General features: G+C 38.1%; 1 protein-coding gene across 1 annotated transcript; it reads left to right on the forward strand.

Moving 5' to 3' along the window:
* Positions 1-2,207: 2,207 nt before the first annotated feature.
* Positions 2,208-12,089, forward strand: LOC121081461 (protein FAM240A-like). The gene is made up of 3 exons (XM_040580508.1): positions 2,208-2,287; positions 8,000-8,148; positions 10,630-12,089. Exons 2-3 carry the CDS (start codon positions 8,003-8,005, stop codon positions 10,760-10,762), a joined length of 279 nt encoding a protein of 92 aa, XP_040436442.1. The 5' UTR covers positions 2,208-2,287; positions 8,000-8,002; the 3' UTR covers positions 10,763-12,089.
* Positions 12,090-23,609: the final 11,520 nt, after the last annotated feature.

A 23,609-nucleotide genomic window follows, 5' to 3' on the forward strand; every position in this document is an offset into this window, starting at 1 on the left:
GTTGATCTAAACTAACTATGGGCTCAATAGGAATACTTGATGACATATTACAATGTCCTCTCTTCCTGTCTCCCCATCTACTAAGCACAGCAAACAATAAATAACCTGTTTCTCTTTATAGTAAGACATAAGGTGAACTTTATTACTTTTCCTTTACTCTCTTCTCCTCTTTCCTACAAGGAGCCAACTTTTCTCTCTGATGGTCTCACTGAGGTTTATCTATTTAAACTTAGAACAATTGTTCCTAACTGATATTTAGCTTTGAAGTTTGCTGCTTCTATTTCAGACCTTGTGCATTTTTCCCAGCTTATACTAGCTGATCTAAGAAAAGATATTACCTCTACACGTGAATCTCATCCAAACTTCAGGCATTGACAGAGAACTGGAATAAAACCCACTGTGTTACAGGTGGTTCCATATTCTGTCACGTTCCAAATAGAGATATTGGTCTGACTTAATATCATTCAAGACTTCCAAACAAACTTCAGAGGATTTAATAATTAAAAATCTGAAGGCAGATTAAATAAATACAAAGTGGGTTTGTCAAAGGTCAACCATGGCACATTACTTCAGTGCTTCTCTTTAACCAAGATAAATGTGGGCAAATACATGTGGACCAGATAAACTGTGAACCTCAGTAAAATATTTCATTTAAGTGGATAAGGAGTGGTTAAAATCAGATAGCATCTTTTAGCGAAAGCTCCCTTCCTGCAAGAAGGTTAAAAAGGAATTGCTCCAGAGCTGTCTTATAAGTGTCTTACTACTGTGTTGAGTGGTGACATTTGGCACAAAATGAAGCAGTGAGTTAAATTTTCTGGAGGACAAAAAGATCAGCAGCAGCAGATGAATTTCAAAGACAAAAGACACAGATAACCTGAAGGACTGAAACAGAGAAAGTGGAACAAAAGTCAGGTCATAAGCTTAGGATCTAATCAAAATTTCTGTTATAAGGTGGAGCTTATCTGTTGGAAAAAATACGAGGACTAGGTGAGTGTATTAATCATTAGAGAGTGTTTATGAGCATTGTAAATCTCTGGAAAAGTTAAATCTGATTCTAGATTCAGGTAGTTATATACAAACAAAATAAGGAAGCATATAAAGTCCTAGTACTCAGCTGGAATATGTCATACGGTTCCCATTGCCTGTTTTCAATGAGACTGCAGAGAAAGGCCATGACACCTATCAAGAGAATGAGTATGAGAAGAGTCCAAAGTCCTTGACCGATGTATCTTCAAAACAAGGAAGGAGAGGGGAGGTGATTTCTGCCATACATACCATGGAGCCAAAGGAGGGGTAACTTGTTGTCTCTTGAATAAATTCAGGTTGTAAATTAGAAAAAAACTTTTAGTACTTTGCACAGAAAAGTTCTGGAGCAACTTTTCACTGGAAGTGCCTGGAGTAAGAAACATAACTCATTTCAAGACAGAACTTGTGAAATTATCAGAAGGGTTATGCAGTCAGGTTGCCAGTAGTAGCTGACAACAGGAGGTCCCTTTCAGTCTTCTCTCTCTTTGTCAGAGTAAGTAGCACCTTACTTCCCTGTGTTTTCTGTTCACCCAGCAGTACCAGTGGAGGGAGGAAAAATCTGTCCAAGAAGTGGAAGTGCTACATTCTGTAACAAATTATATACGCTATGATTCCAGCTTGCAGCTGGCTGAGTTCAGATTCCTGCACTATTCAGTGTATTAACAGCTTAGCTGGAATCCTGTCATGCAGCCTACCAGGTGCTCTTACAGACCAAAACTTCAAAAGGGGTGAAAAAAAAATCTATTTATCTGTCAGTCTCTCAGTAGCACAATCCTGAGACAAGCTGTGTTATTCAACATGTTCTCTTCAGATCTATGCATTTTCTTGGAGGGGACAGTACTGAAGACTTGCAAGTCATATGGAAGTTATGTTCCAGCGATCTGCACTTGTCAAAGAATAACTGTTTCCCCACAGCCAAGTTATGACATCAGTGGCACCTGCCAAAAATTATAGCACAGATCAAATGTGGTATTCAGAGTTTGTGCCCTGTAACTGTCTGGTCATTCCGCTTAGTGTGTTGCAGACTTCACAAAATGAGACTGTGGGTTTGGGTTTTTCCCCCCTGCCATTAAACTAATTCACAATAGCAGATGTCATCACTCCCAAATAAAAATAAGTGACGGATTAATAGATTTCATCAGTTATTCCTGGCAGTTGCAGTCCTCTTGAAAAAGGGAACCCAGAGGTAAAACTGACACTATTCAGTAATCACTCAAGAAATCCGTACTTTGACAGAAGAGGAAGCTACTGTACAATCAAAGTAAGCATTTATATTCTTGTATTTTGCCAAAATAAGATTTTCTCTTCCTATCTTGATTATTAAACACACCTAGACATACACGCATATATATTTATTCTATTTTTTGTTAAATTATGTGAATTTGAATTATGCTTTCTTCTTCTTCTTCCCTCCATGACCTTGAATTCTGCATATTATGGTATACTTTATTGGGAGATAAATTGGGAGATTTATAAAATATCAGAGGCATCCTGCCTCTGTTTTGTTTTAATCTAATCTTAACTTCAGTTATTAACCTGTTATTTATCCCTATGTCTGGCTTTGGTATTACTAGAATTTCTGTACTACACATACTTCAGCTGAAAGGAAAACCATGTAAAATGAACATGTGAGGGAATATTCATCTTAATGATGTATTCTATAAGCATAATTTAAAACTTATTACAGCATAAAGGTTTTTTTATATTAAAAAAGAACATAAACAGGCTTTGAACTCATATATTGTACTGTAATTATTCTATAATGCTGGCAAATATTGTATGCTTAGGCAAACAAACCCCAGTGAAGGGCGAAAGGAATAGGAGAGTAATTAGTGGCCTAACAAAGAAAATAGCTTCTGGTCATGATATGACCCAAGGGACAGAGTTCATTGAAGTCACAAGCAATCTTTCCATTGTTTACAATGGTCTTCAAAAAATTCTGTAGTGAGTGTAAAAAATTATTCCAGAAACATGGTCATGTTCAATATCAAAATTGGCTGAATCATCAAATTTATCTAGAGTATTAAAATTAGCCTTATCTCTACCTTTTAGAAAGGAAATACGTTTAAGATACAAAAAACAATCATTATTGTTAAAGATTTTCTTCTTTCAGCAAACTTTGTTAGAAATTTGTTAGAAATAAAATTTAGAAATGTTAAAACATTATTTTATTTTGCTGGTTAAAATATTTTCCAATAAGAAAAAAAATAAGGTTGTTTTATTTTTTTTAGCCAAACCAAATGATTTTTTAAATTACGCATCATTTTGATTTAAAATTACTTTGACATTTTTCTCAAAATATGTTCAGTCAACAGCTTTACTGAATGCCTTAAAAGACCTCTCACTAAAAAGTAAGGTTTTCAGAGAATCTCATTGTATGCACAAGTATTGTCTCTCCATTTAAATTACTGAATTTTTGAGACAATGGGTACTCAAGACATGTATTAAGTAGACTACAAAGTGAAAAAAATGCCTCCTGAAGCTTCAGACAATATTTTCTTCTTTTGTTTGTTTATTTTAGATAAAGTTTACTAAAAATAGCACTTTTGTTCAAAATATCAAGAGCCATTTCTGATTTCAAACATTTCTCTGGCAAGAGTCTGAAGTAGAAATACAATTACAAAGTGTGTCAAAGAGAAATTCCTCACATTAGATATTTCTTCAAAATCCTTTTTGTACCTCAGTGGAGGTTGTCAAAGATTACAATAATTCAAAATGTACAGACCAGGAAAGGACTAAAACCAGAGCATTTGGAAACATGCTAATGTAACACCTTTCCAAAGCACATTCAGCCTGCACATCAGTTTAAAAGGCAGAAGGCTGTACCACTGGCTGTTTCTATATCAATTTTGGGGCAGTGAATAAAGGTTGTGCATATAATAATTTCCATCTAAAAGCAGAATTTCTTCTACCTTGCACTGGAGAGATCTGTTGAGGAAAAACATTCATCATTCACACTTTGAATCTCCTTTAAACATGCTCTGGGAGAGCAGCAGCTCTCTAAGATAACATATATGTAAATGCTATCTGTGTTTTGTGAGTGATTGGGTGCCTTACAGATCATTGCATAGCCATGTAATTTATGGTTTGCTTATAAACAGGAGATTTTTCTTTTACAGTGACATTAATTTTATTTACTATTATGTCTTCTTGTGGACATTCTCTATAAATTAATAATTCTTTAACAGACAAATTAGTTCCCATAAATGATGAATGCTGTAAAAAAATCCTTTCATATGCACATACACATCTTTCTCATAGTTGAGGTTCAGAGTTAATACATAAGCCACTTGAGCCAAGATCCAAGTTTTACCTGTATTTAAATTTTGTTTTATCAGCTCAACTCCCCAAAAAAGCAGTCAACTATATTTCAAGTGGGCAGGTAGGACTGCACAACCCATACAGAAACAGTCCTTCCTCAACCATCTTAGTTGAAGATGTCATAAGGGACCCTGCCTTGCACCAGTGTTATACACATTTTAGTAGCCCTTTATAGGAAATGTACTGCTGAAAGTTTCATAATACAAATTTTCAGTCCATAAATGATACTTACACTGAATCAAGTCTTCTGAATGAATCATTTTCAACCTATGGAAGTGTTGTTGTTGCTTATTTTACTTTCATATCAGCAGAAAAACATGTAAAACAACCTCCTGTTAGTAGCCAGAAAGACATCTCCTGGACTTCCCTTTAATTTCTCTGGAATTATAACCTGGCAATCCAAAATGAAAACAAAGATGACAACCACTTTTCCTTGCTCACTTTCCATCGAGGCAACACTAGTGGAGTGACTCTAAGAAAAGTGTGTTTTTGACTTACAGAGAAAATCTAACTGTCCTGCTAGTTTCTGAACCATGACATATGTGAGTGAAGGAATCAAGAAGTTTGCCAAAATTAAGTCAGATTGTTAGTGTAACTCCAATTTATGTTATTGGGACATCTACAAAGAAAGCAGAAAACCACTCAACTCCAACCACAAAACGTGTTTTCTAGAGCAATAATAATTTTTTTGATACAAAGAAAAGAAACCTAAAGAACAACTCACAAATCCAAACCAAGCTCCTAAGTAGAATCTTTCAATTGGCAAAAAAGAAGGTATTACACAGTGTATGTGAACTCTAATCTGTGTACATGGATGTCGTAATGCCAGGCTCAAAGAAAGGATGCTTTCACATACCATACCACAAGAGAAGCTGGCTAATAATGCCAGACAGAACCATCTTCAAAAGTCTTACACCAAGAATCTGTCTTAGCCAGGACCACAGCAAAACCACGTGAAAGATTCAACTGTCTCTGTTTTTCCTGGGAATTATTATCAAGTCAGAAGTTCTTGGCTTGCAGGAAGTCCCACAGACACGCCAGACTGACATCTGCAGAAGTATTTCCATCCTTTGGGTACCTGTATGACCACAGCTTGTTCCTCTGACTAGAGCAGCCAAGATTTAAGGCAGGCAAAACCCTCATGCACCTCCAAAAGATCTAACCAATTTAGACCTCAGATAAAGACTGGAGGCCCTCTTTGTACCACTCGAAGAGTATCTACTAGAAGTTTAATAATCATAAAAATGTAATCTTTAATAAAAGGTTAATGTGTTATGGCAGACTTTTACATGACGCAAAGTATAATAGGGTTCGGAGAGCAAACCTACTCAGACAGTTTGTCAGCAGCTTGCACTTGGCTTCTGAGGCAACAGGATAATTACCTGAACAGTGTCAAGTGGGCAGCTGCTACTGAGAGAAGAGCCTTTAAATGGTGCAAAGACCCAGGTGACCTGTTGATCTAGGAATGATGAAATAATCATATTCCATCACTCACTATTACCAGAGCATTTATTCTAACACTGCCTAAAGCCTATAGAATTAAGATTCAGATAGGGCATGTTCCAGTGTGTCTGTGACATGCATACGTTTTTGCAGGATGAAGCTTTAAATAATGCTGTTATTTTAGGGCCTCAGAGTGAGATAAAAGATCATTAAAAGATTATCCATATTTCCATTTAGACAATATCATAAATAAACAAAGCACATTTAGCAAAAGGAGGTAGTAGAACTGATGTACCCACACCAGTGTAACAATTACTGATGTACCCCACTATGCTACAGCTACAGCATCCCCAGTTCACAGCAAAGGAAACACCAGAAAACTGTTGTTTGCCTCAGATGAAAATATCTGATTGTTCTGGTGATATTGCAGCTCTTGCTGACCTTGCTGTGAAGAAGACCAGTATCCTAACAACTCAAGCATGTCTGATATTCCATTGCATAGGAGATTATATTACATGGACTAACCAGTTCACACTTGCTACTCAAGTTGGACTGTGCCAGCCTTTAAGCAACTGGACTTCTCCATGAAAAAATATTGCATCTGGAAGAGATTTTTCTTTTTGTTAAGAAAGTTTTTCAGTCCAGTCAGACTTAGCACCAAGTTTGGCAAAGTTATTTGTTGTTACTGATCTTTCTGAAAAAGAGGTTTATGAAAATTATGCCAAATCTGAAATATTACATCTAGGGAGATGCCAAGATCTGACTTACGTACCCATTATAAAACTTCAGGAGTTTAACATACAGTATTTGATAGGAAGACCTTACACAAGTCTGCCTTCATTGTGTTGCATCTGACCGTCCTTTTCTTTTTCTCTGATCTTCTCCTTACAACATTGCACAACTCAAAGGTTTCCTCAGATTGGCCTACATTAGCATAATATTTATAGCATTTATCAAGGATAGCTTATAATATATGACACTGTCTATAAAGCAGACTCAAAAGTACATATCAGTGTCTATGAGGTATTAATTCATCAGCATTACAGAGTGGACAGACAGCAAAAGTATCTAGTGACAGCAGAGTATACATGAACACAAGGAAGCAAAGGAATTTCACAGGAACCTTCAAATTATGTGCTGATCTAGTCATAGAAAACTCAGGAACATGGGTTTGGGGTTTGTTTTTTTTCTTGCCTCCTCCCACCTGCTGGAGGGTTTTAGTGTAGGAGACTGATGCAGGAAATACTGTTTCACAGCAGGGGTAGAAGTATAAGGGGTTGTTGGTACCTTATTTAACATCATAGCAAAGCAACAGCAACCAATATAGTACAGCAACAAATATAGTATGGCAACAAATATAGTACATGATGGAATTTTTCTAATTATTTCATTTGGGAATAGATAGCAGAACTTAACTTTTCAAAGTACCATTAAGATCTGATAACCAAGGTATATTTGGTAATATCAGCAAGTGCATCAGTCATGCTGAGAATTTTGAAACCTTCCATGTTTGAATACTATGCATTTAGCAAGGAGAAATTCACCTCATTTCCATCCTTTTTCTCATTTATTGGAACTCATCTCTATATTTTAACAAGCTCTACTTTTAACAACATTTAAGACTGAATTTTGATAAATTAAAGAACATGGCCATAACAAGTTCCCCAGGGCTTTGTACTCTGTGTGCTTTAACTTTGAGTTGATAATTCCCCTGCATATTTTGTACTTTATATCATTGGAGTAGTAAAAGGAATCATTTAAGAGCAATGTATACCCTTTGGATAGCAACCATCTACGATCTCTTTTAAAACTGCAGGAGGCAGAGGAAGGGAAAGCCCTTCACAACATCTTATCTGAACTTCACTGAAAATGGCACTATATTTGGACTATCCCAAGTCCTTCCAAAACCAGTTAAAATCTCACACATCCTGAGGCCTCCACAACATTTCAGTGAACTGTACTATGCGTAGCCATTACTCAGTCATTATATTACAAAAATATAAGTATACAATTTAATTATCACCCAAGGCCTGTTCCAATGCCTTGTATTTTCCTTCAAGGCAGAGTAAGCATCAGTTACTTATTCTTCTCAGGTAACATGTTTTATTTTAATAGCACTCCATGAGAAAGAAATTGCAAAGGGCTAAGCAACATGGTATCTGCCTCAGGTTAGACTCCTGACTGTTCTGACCTCCAAATTGTTTTTCAGAAAATGAGCACGCATACCAACTCTAGACGTTACAAAATGGGTGGTCATGATGCAGAAGAGCTGAAGAATTTCTGGGAAAAAGTCATCCAAGAGCAAACTAAGCAACGAGAAGGTGAAGAGTCTAGGTTAAGCAAAAGTGCCCTGAACAAGTAAGTGGTATTTTTTTCTTTTGCACAAGACCAGCAAGGCATGTCATCACGTGCTTTAAAATAAGGTAACCATTATTGTACTGCTTTATTCATAGCACAGATTGTGTTCTGGATCTTTGGCACTTTTCCTCTCACAGCTGCTTATCTCATATTTCCATGGCTCTTCTTCATGGAAACTCAGACACCCCTCACCCCTGAACCTCATGAGCATTCTTCAAAGGCCTTGGAGCATAGCCACAACTTTGGCACTATGGCTTGTGACAGCCAGAAAATATCAGGATTTTTACCTGGAACTGGTACAGCTACACAAATAAATAAAATAGTATCACATTAAAGGGACAGGCAAATCACTCATTTGATGTGTAGTACAAGCAAATCCATAGCGTCTTTACCATGTTTAACAGCCTTTTGCATCATATAAACCCAAAGACATAAACAGTACAATAAGATTTTCCTATGCCATGAAACAGATTTCATAAGCATTCTTGCTTATGACAGGTAAAAAATAAGGTTATTCAAATGTATTTAATATTTTTCCAAAATAGTATAAAACTCCAGGCATTGCCTAGGAAGAGTTGTGACTGTGGTATAGATACAACATACAAGTTTAGTAGACTGCTTCGAATACTTGCACAACCTGTTGCTCTTCATGAATCCCCTGACTAATAACAGATGGAGAAAGATTGTAAGAAATACCTGTGCCTCTTGTGTTTTTTTCTGATGGGGTTTCTTCCTTAGGTTGACAAAGGTTCCCCTGCATAAACTTTCCTCAAAACTGGGACATTCAAATAAATTAATTTGACTTCAGTAAACTGGAATGTGCTGGTAAATGGCTGTTTCTTTAAAAAAATGCCAGGTACTGTGACCCTAGTGCCCAAGGAGGAAGCTACTATCATTATTTTAAGGATGAAGAAATCAAGAACTGGGCAGGCCTCGTGTCCCAACAGAGTCAGATGTAGACAGTCCTGCTCCCAGCATCCTACTCCAGCTAGTCAGTAATAGTCCCAAAACCAAATCACCAAGTTGCTGGAGGGAAAGCATGTATGATAAAACCCAGCACAGTGTTCAGCTGCACTGGAAACTTTTGTCACCCCAGCTTCATCAAAAAATATTGCAAGAAGACATCACAAATTGCAGTTAGGGGTGCAGAAAATACTTTTAGCTTCACAAAGTCAAAAATGTTAAAAGCTTGTATAAGATCTTCTCTGAACAGGAAAAAAATGCAGCAAAAGAATTTGGACTATGTCTTCACATACGTATGCAGTATGCCTTAACTGACTGATCACAATTGAAACAGACCCAATCAAGTTCCTTCAAGGTCACTTTACCAAAGCCCAAGTTGCTTGCAAAGTGTTCTCTAATTTAAAAAAAAAAAAAGAAGATACTTTCAGGAGATAATAGACACTGTCATTACAAAATCTGTAGGTCCACTACCTCATGTAAGTGGCACCTGGGAGAATTAGATGGCTCTAAGTATAGGAAAGTGCTCTCTTTCTGACACCTAAGACATTAGTTGATAAGGAACACTGATGCCTTCAATGGCAAATTTTTGGCAAATACCTGCACCAATGTTTTCAGGCTTAACTATGGGCACAAGAGAATGGTGAAGCCAAGACAACGTAGACAAGAAAGGTTTAAAACACAATCTGAAAACAAACTCTGAAGCCAAACTACCACAAGCATTCATGTGAAACAGCTACTGCTGACTTTTTCTCAGATTAAATCATTGGCTGCTGTTCTTTTTAACACACCAAATGTAATATAAAAACCCATATATTCCATGATGCATTTGGCATTACCATATGATACCTAATCCTATAGTATTACTGGGTCAGGTGTTTCATAACACCATTTCTTGTGGAAAGTGACTCGGCCAACAATAACTTGAAGTGGTCCCTAGTGATTTTCTCTTTTGCCTGCACTATACTTATGTCTTGAAGCTATGTGGCTCCTCTTGCATGTGACATCAATTCCTTTCATTAAACACATACAAGGCCTGCAGAAATTTTGGTTACAAAATGGTTACTTTTTTTTTCTTATTCGTCGGAGTAAACCCAAATGGACATATTTAACGTTCTGCTTGCTCTTCTCCACAGCATTTTACAGGGAACTTGGGGGGTCAGGGGGTGTAACTGTATTTTTCAATTTATACATTGAATGACCTTACCACATAGACAGTATTTCTGTGTGGCTTTGAGAATACCCCAGAGGAAAAACCAGAGCTCTTCGCACTGACAGTATTTCAGCAGTTGTTTGACTCATTAGGAATCCGGCAATGTCAACCACTGATAGCATCAGCACTATCCCTTTCTTCCCTGCATTCCCAATCTAGTAAGCTAGAGAGATGTGTAGATGGTAAATAAATATGGGACAAATGCTACGGTGATGAAAGAGAGGAAAGCTTCAACCCTGCTGAAAAGCCCTGGATACATTTGAAGGATTTGGCTCAGTACTTGCTAAGCACTTGTTCTCTCTTTGCAGACTTCGTCATGAATGGACTTTGCGGCTGGAAGGACAAACAAGGCAGGTCCAGTCTCACAGGAAAACACAGAAAGAACAGATGATGATGATGGCTGTTGAGGCTGTTCCCTTGCCAGATAAAACTGTTGCTTAAAATTACTGTGAAAAAACAGAAAGCATTGAGCATGACTCTGACCTTCTGCACGCACCTATAAACCAGCAGGTACACTGCTGAACAAGCAAAAGGTCAGAATCTGGCCCTTTTGCAGACTACTTACTGGAGTTACTAATAAAGTCCTACTGAAATTCAGTGCAAAAATAAGGCCACAGAACACAATCTTGAAAAAAAATGTAAAGGGACAGATAAGAAGCAGACACCTTTATTCTTCATGATATATTATTACTGCGATGCAGCAGGACTTTCTTATGTAACTCTGCATTTCCAAGTGACAACAACATATTTCTAGGGAAGAGGATCACTTGTTTAATAGGAATAATACATTTAGACAGCTGCATGCAAAATTGCACATTTCCATTTAGAGAGCTTATAGAGTCTGGCTTAATGCAGATATAAGCTGTTCTGCCTGTCTTGATGAGCCACAGCAAAGGGAGTTAAGGATTAGTCTGATCAGTTGGGCAGAAGGAGAAATATATTCTTTAATGGAATCAGGCAATAACAATGAACTTTTCTGATCAACATGTAAGAAAACTTGCAGATCTTAATCATTAAATGAACAGAGGAAAGGATTTTGACTTTCATGGGGTAGGTAAGAAGACTACTGAAGTTATTATGAACTAGTCTGAGAAATGTCAGAGCAAGTGAGTATGAAAGAGTTTGAAATAGGAGGCAGCAAATCACTTCATCTCAACAGCACAGGAATGCTTTGCAAGGTATCACTTGCCATACCTGGTGTGCACTAATCCAAACGCTTGCTGCATTTCATCTTCTTCTAGGTCAGGTGAAAAAGAGTGAGGAATAACTAAACACGGGGTAATAACAGTGTGTTCCATTTACCTATATGTCTGTGTATCTAAATATCATATATTTTGGATGAAAACATTTACTTTTTATGTCTTAAATTAATTTCTTTGATATGCAAGAGTCATAAGTCTAAACAACTGTTTTTCTCTAACAATATTGAGCCATATGGAATTTTACCTTGCATCTTTCTATACACTGAAAAAGGAGATAGGAATAAATTTGATACATTTCACAACAAAACAAAAATTAAACCATTTACAGACCTCACAGAAATGCTTTTTTTATCTTTTTAAGACATTTCATTAAAACACACTGTTTTACAGAATGTTCCTACTTTTACACAGTGGCAGTCTCCTATAGAAAAAATCATGTTAGGCCAAAAAAAGTTGATAATTCAGGAAAGATTAAAACAATTAAAAACTTATAAAATGTTATTTGGTTATTGAACACTGAATGGAATGTAGAATCAGTCTCTTTTCATATAATCCAAGCCAAAAAGAAATTGTTTCTTCATGTTATTTTTTTCTATTAGAAAAGCAATGCGGAAAAATAATAAAGTTGTAGCTGCTTTTGCCTTTACAGACTGGTCTCTTTCTTCTGTGTTCATTTATTTCCCACTATTCTCTAAAAAGTTCTTTTGCTGCCACCCAAGCTATCTCTGGTGAAGAAGATCAAGCAGGACTTGAACCTGCTTCCACTTACATAAAAAACATATTTCACTGTTCTGTAGCAGTAGCTAAAGGGCATAGACAGGGCCTATTGAAATGGAGAAATGCCAGGTTCCCCACTTCTGAAAACATGATCTACTAGATTTGCTAATTTAACCACTGTTTTATGGTGGTGTAATGCCACACACATCAGTGAAGGTTACCCCTACTGTATGCCAGTGTGACAAGAAAAAGCTGTCCCAATAAGCATTTCTTGTTCTCTTACATTTAATGTCAATGTTTTAAATTATTAGGAACATTTTTATGACAGTATATCTGACTGTTTATGAAGCTATGTAAGACACAGGAAAAAGACCACGTAAGTAGATGCAATTCACATGCAGCAATTTACAGCACTTCCCAGAGAGTACACAAAAACCACCTTAGGTCTCCAAGCTTTTTCAGGAGCTCTAAGGAGGCCCAGGGATGTGTGAAATCACTTCTGCTATAAGCAGGCAGCATCATATTGACTACACGCCAGAGAAGTACTGTGAGCATTGTTTATCTCTGCAAGTACATGGAATCCATTTCAGTCACAAATGGGTTTCTGATACACCCACTGCAGTGCAGAGCATGTATATCACAAGTCTTCTGACTAAGATACTCTCACTCTTAGTGAAAACCAGCTCTCTGTGAGTTGCTCAAGTGCATATGCATTAGTCATGCTTAGCTATTCTAACACATATTTTACAGGACACCAGTATCCTGGCACCTCCATTATATTGAACACCAGATGCTTTCTGTTCCCCAGCGTGCATTTTCATCCATTTTTCACTGCTACTGCACATAAAACCAGACTCAGAACGGAATCAAGTGCTAGGAATAATAAAGTCCAGAAACCAGATATGCTGCTTTTATATTGCAAAGCTGAAGACAGACAGTAAGGTGACAGATAGCATTTTGTCCTTTTGGTTTTGTTATAGGACTGGTGAAATTTTAGCTTGAATTTTGGCATTTCAGACATGCCTGAAAATGTCAAACCTTACTTTCATCAAAAAAAGCAAACAAACAAGCCAGTACAAGCTGAACTGTTACATTAAAATACATCTGTCTCACTAATACAGGGGTCCTCAAACTACGGACGGGCCAGATACAGCCCCCCAGGGTCTCAACCCAGCCCCCGGTATTTACAGACCCCCCCGCCCCCCGCCCCCCGCCGGGGGTTGGGGGGGAACCAAGCAGCCGCAGATGGCTGCCTGCCACTGCATCCGCGTGCCGGCCCCCTGGTTAAAAAGTTTGAGGACCCCTGCACTAATATATACAGCTCCCATTGATAAAACAGGATATCCAGTGAGCATAAGCTGTTGGGAGAACAGATGTCTCCAACTCCATACAGCATTTTTATTTTGTCCCTTAGTTTCTCCCCCTTTCCGATGGGGAAAAAAACCCAAAAAATAAATTCAAGTGAAAATATAGATTACAGTAGCTATATTAAGAAAATTGGACTAGCTATTTGAGAAGAAAAACTTATTAGCTAAATATTTTTTTCCTTGGAGTTTATTAATTTGCCTAATAGAAAAAGAACTGGAATAAAATATCAGCCTGCATAACTAGTACCACTCTGAGCCTGCACTAGCAAGCTATTACCATGTCTTTCTTACTTCAGCATATAAACCAGTCCAGCACTCTCCTAAGCCAGTAAAGAACAACTAAATTTGTACAAGATAGGTCAGAGACTAATGTTTTTGGTCATAGGACTTTAAGCATGTGATATATGACACAATAGGCGTGGATCACGTCTATGAGGTAATGTGCTTAAGCTGGCATTTCCAAAGGTATGTGCATGGCAGACAATGTGAGCAAATACTACACTCATTCACATGGTTACTCTTAGGTGCTGCGTCTGATCTGGGAACCAATGACTAATGCTTGAGAAACAGCAAGGATTGCTTTCTTAAACCATCTCTGAGCTGTGGCCAGCTGTTGAAGTCCAGCTTACTCAAATCAAGGCAGTCAAAAGGGTGAATATAAATCACATAGAGCTGCAGCCTGATTTCATTCAGACATCACCCAGAAGCACTCACACAATCAGTTACAGGTAGGACATGTTTAAATAAGCAGCAACTCAAACCTGTCAGCTGGTACATTTGAATTAGTACTTAAATTCAGAGCAGGAGAGCCCTTTTTAAGTGAAACTCTTGACTGTCTGCACTTAGCACACACTGGTTTGGATCACAGAGCAAGTCTGAGGCATGCAAACAGGAATTCTTTCAAAGAAAATTAAACCAGACCAGAAGCCATGCTCCAAGTGCACACAAAAGGACCCTAGCCTGTAAGGCTCTGGGATAAGCAGTAGTTCTTCAGAGAGTTTCTAGACACCTACTTACTGGGGATACTTGGTCCAACTCACCAAATTAGTCTGAGTGATGTAAATCCTTAAACCATTCATAGACTAATGTAGGGACCTCAGCTACAGCCACTGTGACCTACAGAGCTGCTGGTAATGTGCTGAGTCACTTGCTAACGTAGATGAGTATAACCCAACCAAACAATAGAAATGGGATGAAAGCAAATTAATATGCTTCATGTAGATCTGAAGACCTTAGCAGATACAATGACTGAACTCAGGAATAATAATTTCATTATACAGCCATGCAGATGTGCTAACATGCATAACGATGCACACACAGCTTGATCAACTGACCTATCGAAGCTGCTATGTGTTGGAACAGGGTCTGCCCATGCTACAATAAAACAACACAGATCTCACTTCTGGAACCATAAAAGAGATATGCGTGGTGTTCTACAGTTAAATGATAGGAATATGAGTATAACTACCAATTTTCTAGCCCAAATATTCCTCCTAATTACAAACTGGCTGTGTCCGGAGGGATGCTGTTCTCTACCTTGCCTATTAAACAGCACCTGAGTGGGGTTTCACCACCACAGCGTGAGTAAGGAATAGTAAATTACATAAAAGATACTTGTGGATTGAAAATGGCATCTGTAGGTAAGTGAGGATGAAACAAAGAATTGCTCTAGAAAATCTTATACTTCCTGAGGATGCTTCCCTTCATGAATTAAGCATTACTATACAATTTATTTCTTACAGAGAACAGGATTATCCATGGTATTACTCATTTGAGACAAAATGTCATGCAAAAATTCAGTAATCAGGACTGACAATACAAAAACCTACTTATTTCTCCTATTTCCCATATATTTCAGCTGTGTGTTTTTGTCTGTGTGTTATTTAGTGGCCAGAGTTTTAAACATATTTCAAGCTAAGGTGGACACATAGCAGGGAAAATTCCAGCCCCGAAAACGGCAGTCTGGCAAATAGGCTGAAAAAGGGTTATATTACCAGGGAAGCCAAACTTAACAATAGGTTGCTATGTGCTACCTTCATAATTAAGTGTACTTGTCTCAAATGTCATTCCTTAAATGAAATAATAATTCCCTACTAGTGGCTATTGAAATGTGAGAGGCTATTGGCCTAATCTTTACCTGGTACTCAGTGCTAGTTGTCAGCCTCAGTGATACCAATCCATACCTCACAATTGTATAGCTTCAGAGGTTCACAGTCAGGGTCACTATTTTTTCCACAGCAAACAGCAGCAGCAGCATAATTTCAAACAACTGCGGTAATAAAAATAATCATCCAACAAAAGTCAAAGGGGGAAAATAGATGCATAGCAAATCCGAAAGTTAATATTTAGTTTAGCTATTTTGGCCAGTTCTTTAAAGATTAGCTCTTTTGTGTTTGGTTTCCACTATGACTGTACTGCATATCCCACATGAACATTGGTGCAGTTTGATCAAAACCATACCTTGCCAGTACATTTTGACTGTTCAACCATAAGGAACAGTTCAAAATGTAGTCTTAATATTGAAAAGTTCTTGATTCTGTTAGATTTAGTATTTAACACAGAGTAATTATATCTGCAAAATACTGATACAAAAAGCTCAGTCTGTGTTGTCTGTTTGCAAATAATCAGCAGAAAATTATATTTTCAGAGACATTTTGCTAGTTAATGTTAGTTTTCTCTCTCTAATGTGATAGTCAAGTCAACAATTGCATCACCACTGTTAAGAGTCTGAAGTTGCAGTATAGGCTGAGTGTGATGAGGAAAGGAAACCACAACATTAGTGGAGTGGGTGACAGTGTTACTTCAGACAAACCTTTTGAAAAAGTACCTGTGTTTGCCCTGATAGCTTCATTATAGTTTTTCAGGGGGTGTGTGTGGGGGTGTGTGGTGTTGATTCCACTGCAGCTTCCCTTACAGAAATTTATTCTGTAAGATTTGTATCAGTGCTTTTATAGAATTCTAATACATGAATAAACACACACAATTGTTCATTTTTACATGTAAAAAAGTTCCACATATCAATGCTATTTCATTAATTACTGGATATTGTTGCAGTAGAGTTCTTGTTAGAGCTTAGTTATTGTTAAGCACTAACTAATGAATTGATACTTTGCAGCTTTTGGACAGTACACGGGTCTACTGACTTTGTTTATACTGCCTCAATCATTAAATATGTATTTGTAATAACAATAATAACAGTCAATGAAAATAAGCCCTACAAGCAGTAAGAGTAGTCTAATCTAAAATATCAGAAACAAAAGTTATTATCCACTGTCTCAAATGAACTCTTAATAACCTGGAACTAAATCCCTTCAGGCTCCATTTATGATATGTACACACTTCTGCTGCAGTGATGACAAATACTCCATTTTCCCAGAACTAATGACCCCTCTATAATATGTACTAGGGGGCTGACAATTGTGTGGAATGAGTCTGTCAACAAACTAACAGAGTGCAGCCATGTTTGAAAAGTTTTATGTCTAAACCACAGGCAAATTTCAGTACTTCCAAACCATAATAAGCCCCTTTGGAGCCATATCAAAATTCTGTAGCATGTGTTTGGTCAAGACAGTTTCTGTATATGCTTTGTTTATTTTCAGTTTGGTTACCTTTGGCCATTACAGATAATTAAGAGCAATACATGGAAGTAATTAATATGTAACACTTCACTGTGTTCTGACAAAATACTAGTCTCTCAGGGGATGTTTTATTGCTTTAATTGGTGGATGCACTAAAGAATATCCTCTTTATCTCAAATCCAAAACAGGGTCTTTTTATTTATTTTTTTTTATTCCAAGGCACCACTGAAAAAGATCTTAAAGTAAGTACAGATGTATTTTATAGCTTTACTGCAGGAATTTTGACAGCAATTAGTTAATACATAACTACAAAGATTAAGGATGCAGAAAATAAGTATACCTTCAACTACATTAGCTGCTGTATTTATAATTTAACCTGGACACTCCTATTACATATGCTGGAACCATCAGAGAAAGCCAGTCCTGAAGATAAGGATAGCATCTCTCCCAGCAAGCTGGTTTCTAAGAGGGTAATACTGACTAGCCCAAATACTGCTAAATTTGAGCCATTGTTTTCAACAAAAGCCAGCAAATTTGAGCAGGTACACTGCCTAGTTCCACCAGTGCCACCTCCTTTTCAGGTAACCTCTTACTTGGAATCTGGCACTCAGCTGTAAAGGCTCCTATCCAAGCGCAAATTCTCCTGGCTGCCAGTCCTCAGTGTACCTTAGGAAAGTCTGGTATTTCTGTTGGCAATTAGGCAACAAGAATTCACAGCTAGGCTGCAGGATTTTCAAACAGAGGAGCTATATTTATGTTGTCAAGAGCAAAATTTGAATTGGGAGAAATACAGCCTTCTAGCATGAATTCTAGTCAATGTGACAAGCTTCCCGAGCTTTGATACGATCTGGCATGTCATTACTATGTATCCCAGATCTGCAAGCTGTATCTCCTAAGTGCAGAGCAATTCCTGACTTGCACACATGTATTTTCTAACTAGAAATAGTACTTGGAAGACTTGTCTTAGAAAATTAATTTTTAATCATTGAAAACAAATAGAAATAAAAGCTATCAATTGTGCCTTCTGATGCTCCAAATTACATGGCAATTAAAAAGTAAACCAAGCTAAACACATATATGTGAATTTTACCCTCGTGAAACATATTTTTTCTAGCAGTATCATTTGATCAGTTATAACTGAAACAATGAAGGCCTTCCACATGGACAACTGGAATTACAGTTAAAAATAATTTTTTCTGTTCCAAAGAAAAGCACATGCAGACATACTATCCTAAAATGCTTCAGCAATTCCAATCTCAAGTTTAGGAAAATGTCAGTTTCTAATGCTCAGCCTCCAGTCTGGAGGCGACACAGACACAGTGCTCTGCCCCTGATTTCTTAATCTTTGGTGTTCCGCACAATTTCACCTGGCTGTATGCCAGCCATAGAAGGAATACATCAGAGAGGAAAACCATGCTAGGGAGTGTCAAACACTATTCCAGCACATCCCCCCAGCAGCCTCAGGCACACAGGTTCTAGGAAGCTCTAAACACGCAAAACAAGCGGGTTCCAGAGCAAAATATTTTTGCTTTTTTGTTTTGATTTTCTTGCTGGTTGGGGTTGGGGTTGGGGTTGGGTTGGGTTGGTTTTTTTGGTGGTTTGTGGGGTTTTGGGTTGGTTGGGTTTGGGATTTTTTTTGGGGGGGGGAGGGGTCAGGGGTCTGTCAGAGGAGCAATGTCAAAGATGGAACATTCAAATCCCCAGGCCAGCATTGTCAAGCTGAGCTTCTCCCTCAGTCTGGAACCAAATTTTGCCTTTTCCTACAGGAAGATTTACATCTCTGTTTCTGTGTCACTGAGGGGTGGCTCCATCACCTTCTCCAAGTGGCAGAGGAGCACAAATCTGTGCAAGAAGGCCGTATGAGAAGGTTGCCTAGCTGGGGCAGCTGCATCCACAGCTGGCATCCTGCTAGCAGGCCTAAGAGCCAATCTTTTTTCACCCTGCTCTTCCGCAGCCTCCAGCTACCTAAACCTGCCTTTCAATTATCAGGAGTAGCAGCAACAGCTCACTAGGTCTATGAGTAGCAATATGTGAATGGGGTCTGAGGACAGACCTGTCCCTGGCTTTCTTCTCCCTGTCACCCTGAAATGGCATGTGATAGAAGCTGTTTGAGAACCACTGGCTGCACTCATGTCAGTCCCAAATGCAGCAGCAGGGCAGCCACAGGACAAATCCCAGCCAGTGTGCGCGAGGCAAAGATTCTCTTTGGTGTTGCCATACAGTGCTACAACAAGAGGAGGAATGTATAAGTAAGAGAGAAAGGGAAGATGAAAATGAAAGTCAAGGCAACAGTGCTAGGGCACAGTACTAAGAAGACTAACAGGTGCTTTGGAGCCAAACAGAAGATCCAGAAAAGAAAGCTTTTAAACTGTTGTTGTATATTTCTCTAGCTAAATAAGACTGTTCCAATGAAATTTTGACCATGTTCTTTGAAGTCTGCTTTCTCAGGTTTTTCCCATGTTAACATTTCTCAGAATTTATGGTAGAGTTTTCATTAAAGTCACATTAATTTTTAATTTATACAGCACAGAAAAATCTATCAGGCATTCAAACTTCATGGTCTAACCTTCCTGAAATTCATAATACTTTTTTCTATGATTCTATCATGCCCCATAAACAAATTGCTGTACAGGACTACTTGTATTAAAAAGAGGTTCACACTAGTTTCTGTCTCTTGAGCTTGCAAAGTTACACAAAAAGACTGAGCTGCTGTCAGAATTCAACTGCTACCAGGAAGGCCATATCCCCTGCTGCCCTGCCCATGTCTCCACACTGGCTCTTCCCCCCATGCAGGCAGGACTCTGCACACTGCCCATTAAATTCTCTGGTGTCACAGAAACCTAGACAGTTTTCCTGGATGAGACTTCTGCTGGGTTAGGGAGACCTGGCTCGTCCAGGACAAGCAAGCTCCCTTGGGTGGGCACAATGAAATACAATGTAAGTGAAAGTGGGAGCAGAGCTGCAGTGGGGAAGAGGTATGTGGCTTATCTTCACATTCAGATGGCCTAACACCACACCTTACTGTGAGCATTAAATACGCTGTACCCAAACCTAGCAATTTCATTGTGCATGTAATAAATTAATGTGCAAAATATTATTTGGATTCAACAGTCTTCAATACCTAGGGCTATAACCAGCAGGTTCACCTATCCCTTTGCTGCCTTTAGCCTTGAGAATTGTGCAGGGTGTTCCCTGACACCCTGGAAGCTCCCCTGGGACATGGAATAAATGCAGAGTATAGCTTCCTGCTTCCAGCTTTACAGTGATAAGTGTGAACATACTGCCACAGTATGTTGCCTCCCTGTTTTTTCATTCAATGATTCATGTGAACTGAGGATGAGCAGTCACCTTTTAGCTAACCTTTTCTGGCTGTAGTACTGGTGAGGCTTTGAGGGTTGACTGGGAATCCCTTGCTTTCAGGGGATTCAAAACTCTGAGACTAGTTCTGACTACATCTAGCAGCAGAGGAAATCCAGCAAATTCATAATGAATCTCAATCAATTAAGTGTGCCTCCTTCATCAAATTAGCAGGACTGGTAAGGAGTCCTGACTTTTGAAAATACTCTCTTCTTTGGCAGTTTATCAGAGTCCAGTGTTCATAACCTTCAAGTCACTCTACAAGATGTAAATTAGTCAGCTAGCAGAGCAAAGGTGCCACAGAAATGAGTAAAATAATTCACTGTCTATGGAGTTACTGAGAGTGCATGAAGGGAGAGAGAAAGAGGAACAGTCATTCTCAGTAGCTTTATGTTTCCTCTAGATAAAATTCAAAAGATAGTTTGAGATCCAATTTACAAGGAATTGAGATCTCAATAAACTTTGCATCAAGGGAATAAGTAAAAGCAGAAAGTTATTCAGACAGAGCTAAAAGAGAAACTGGGAAGGAGGGTACTGACAACATTTAACATTTCTTTGTCTCCAAAGAAAGGAAGCATCATTAAAAGATGCAGCTCAGCAATTCTCACAGGGGAGAAGAGTTTAACACAATACCGTTCAGTTCCCAAAACTCAGGGGACTTTTGCCTTGTTAGTTAGGAATAGGCTAATAAGCTCAGGTAACTGAATTCATGCTTTAATTAGCATCTTTCCCCAGCTGACAGGTAATATACTGAAGAATACCCTGAGGAAAGATTTTGTTATATCATAATACAGAAATCCAAGAGCATATGTGGTATTGCTTTTTTGAGGAACTCCTAAAGAGATCCTAAAATTTCATGTCAAATCGTATTTATGAGAACTGCAGACTTAAAAAAATCTGTCAGAAAAACACAACCCTTTTTTCTATAGCACAGGCATTCACATAGCTTAGCTCTTCAATACAACCAAATGCAAGATATGCTTCCTGTTAAAAATTAAGTTTGTGTAGGCATATACTGTCATAAAAAATATAAATACATTTGAACAAAGTAAAATGCTGAACAATAATTAACAGAAATATTATTTGTATGGTCAATATATTAAACATAATGTATGAAATATCAATATTAAATACAGCATAGGCATATGAAAAAATACTTCTGCAATTATGTTTACAGATTTTCCCCACTTACAATTTCACAGATTTGTTCCCAGCCAAGCTAAAAGCTAAATTTAAGTAATTTTTGTTGATTTCAAAGCTAAAGGAGAGAGAGAAGAGTCAGAATTCCTGGATCTGACCTTTTTTTAAAAAAATGAAAAATAAATGGTAATTTCATTTTTTCACCTCTCCCAAACAGCTGCTGTTTTGTGGCTTGAAAACTGATCTATTGGTGCAACACAAGGCAGATGTTCCAATTTTTGGTGTTTTGTAGGACTTCCACCAAGATATTTTGGCAGATTTAGTACTGCAGTACCTAATTGTTGGTCCCTGTTTTCAGGCTGCCAGGTTCCCAGGCTCCCAGCCCACCTAAGCATGCAGGTACAATTTAGTGAACTAGCTTAAGCCAAGAGTGAAGGGTTTGCACTGAAATGCAAGTCCTTGACCTGGGACAACTGAAGTACAGACACAATTTCCATTCTGTCATCCTGGCTAGGAAATGCAGCAACCTGCAGCTGGTAAGGAGAAATGGGCAGGTGGGGGTAGTAACATCCAAAACTCCTGCAGCTAAATCCTCCATAGATGATCTGTTGGAGTTCTAAACCCTCAGCTGAAACTGTCACAGCCAGCCAGCCTGTGTGAACCGTTTTGGTCAGCACCAAGGAAAAGTCAGGGTTAGTCTGCACAGTCTAATCGACAAGCCACTTGTCATATGTATTAAAACAAGTAAATTATCAAAGGAGCCAAATCTTAGCCCTTGTAGGATGGCAATAATTATGAACAAATGATGCAAAGGAGGAGCTAAAACACTGAACCTTTCACAGGAAGGCACAATAAGAAATTCACGCCTCTGCCTGACAAGCATGACTATATTGCTTTGATATCTGAAACCAGGCAATGAGCAAGAATGTAACATGATAAATAGCTGGACTTTTCAAACCTTTATGAGGCTGAGAGATGCTTGTTTGTACATGGAAGTATCTGCTTTATACTGCCTTTTAACATGCCTGTTTTCTCTCCAGATGAATCAAGGACAAGTAAACTGGAACAGAGGGAAGAGTGCCACAGCTTTTGAAATCCAATCCCTCTTACCTTACACTGCCAGTTTGGGGATGGAGGAAATTATGTGGTTCAATTTACAATTAGGATGCCTCCATAATGATGCCTTTCCTCCGTAGCTCTCATGTAGGACATAAACCTTTTCCAGAAACCTAAAAATAAAGTATATTGCACAGTCCAGCTGTAGTGTTGTTTAACTTGGTGTGACAGATTGATCAACACAAATATAGACAACAAAAACACAGTAAGGTGCTCTGACCAAACATGATTTGAAGGGCAGGGCAAAGAAGCAACCTGAGCAGCTGTCAAGAGAGTAGACTTTCTACAATGCAGTTAATGTTCCAATAAGTTCCTTATTATGTTCATATAAACAGCTCTTCACAATGAGGCAGTGCATGTTTATGTATTGGTATTGCACACTGATACTCATTCATCCCGTAAAAAAAACAAACAAACAAACATTTAATACAGGGTAAAGCTCTCTGTGTTCCAGGTAAACCTGCAGTGAAGGCAAATCCTGTGCCCTTTACTGAAAATATGAAATGAAATCTACACAATGACAAAACTTCCTAATTAATATTACCTCTGATTTTAGCTTGCCAGATTTCAGCATGTTTAGCTAAAAGCACTTTTACCCTTCAGGAATTTTGGTTGCCACCTCCATTAACCATGTCAAACTATCCCTTAGGAAGTGGAACTAGAAGTTTGTTACTACACTGTATGTTAACAAAAAAGACATTTTACCTTCAAATGTGCTTCTTTTAGGGAAAGGAAGGATGAACTGTTACCCAGAATGATAAGCTGAGCAACTGAAATAGTGCACATAAACTAAGAAATCACCAAGGTATTA

Source organism: Falco naumanni, chromosome Z (assembly GCF_017639655.2).
Source record: "Falco naumanni isolate bFalNau1 chromosome Z, bFalNau1.pat, whole genome shotgun sequence".
Taxonomy (NCBI): domain Eukaryota; kingdom Metazoa; phylum Chordata; class Aves; order Falconiformes; family Falconidae; genus Falco; species Falco naumanni.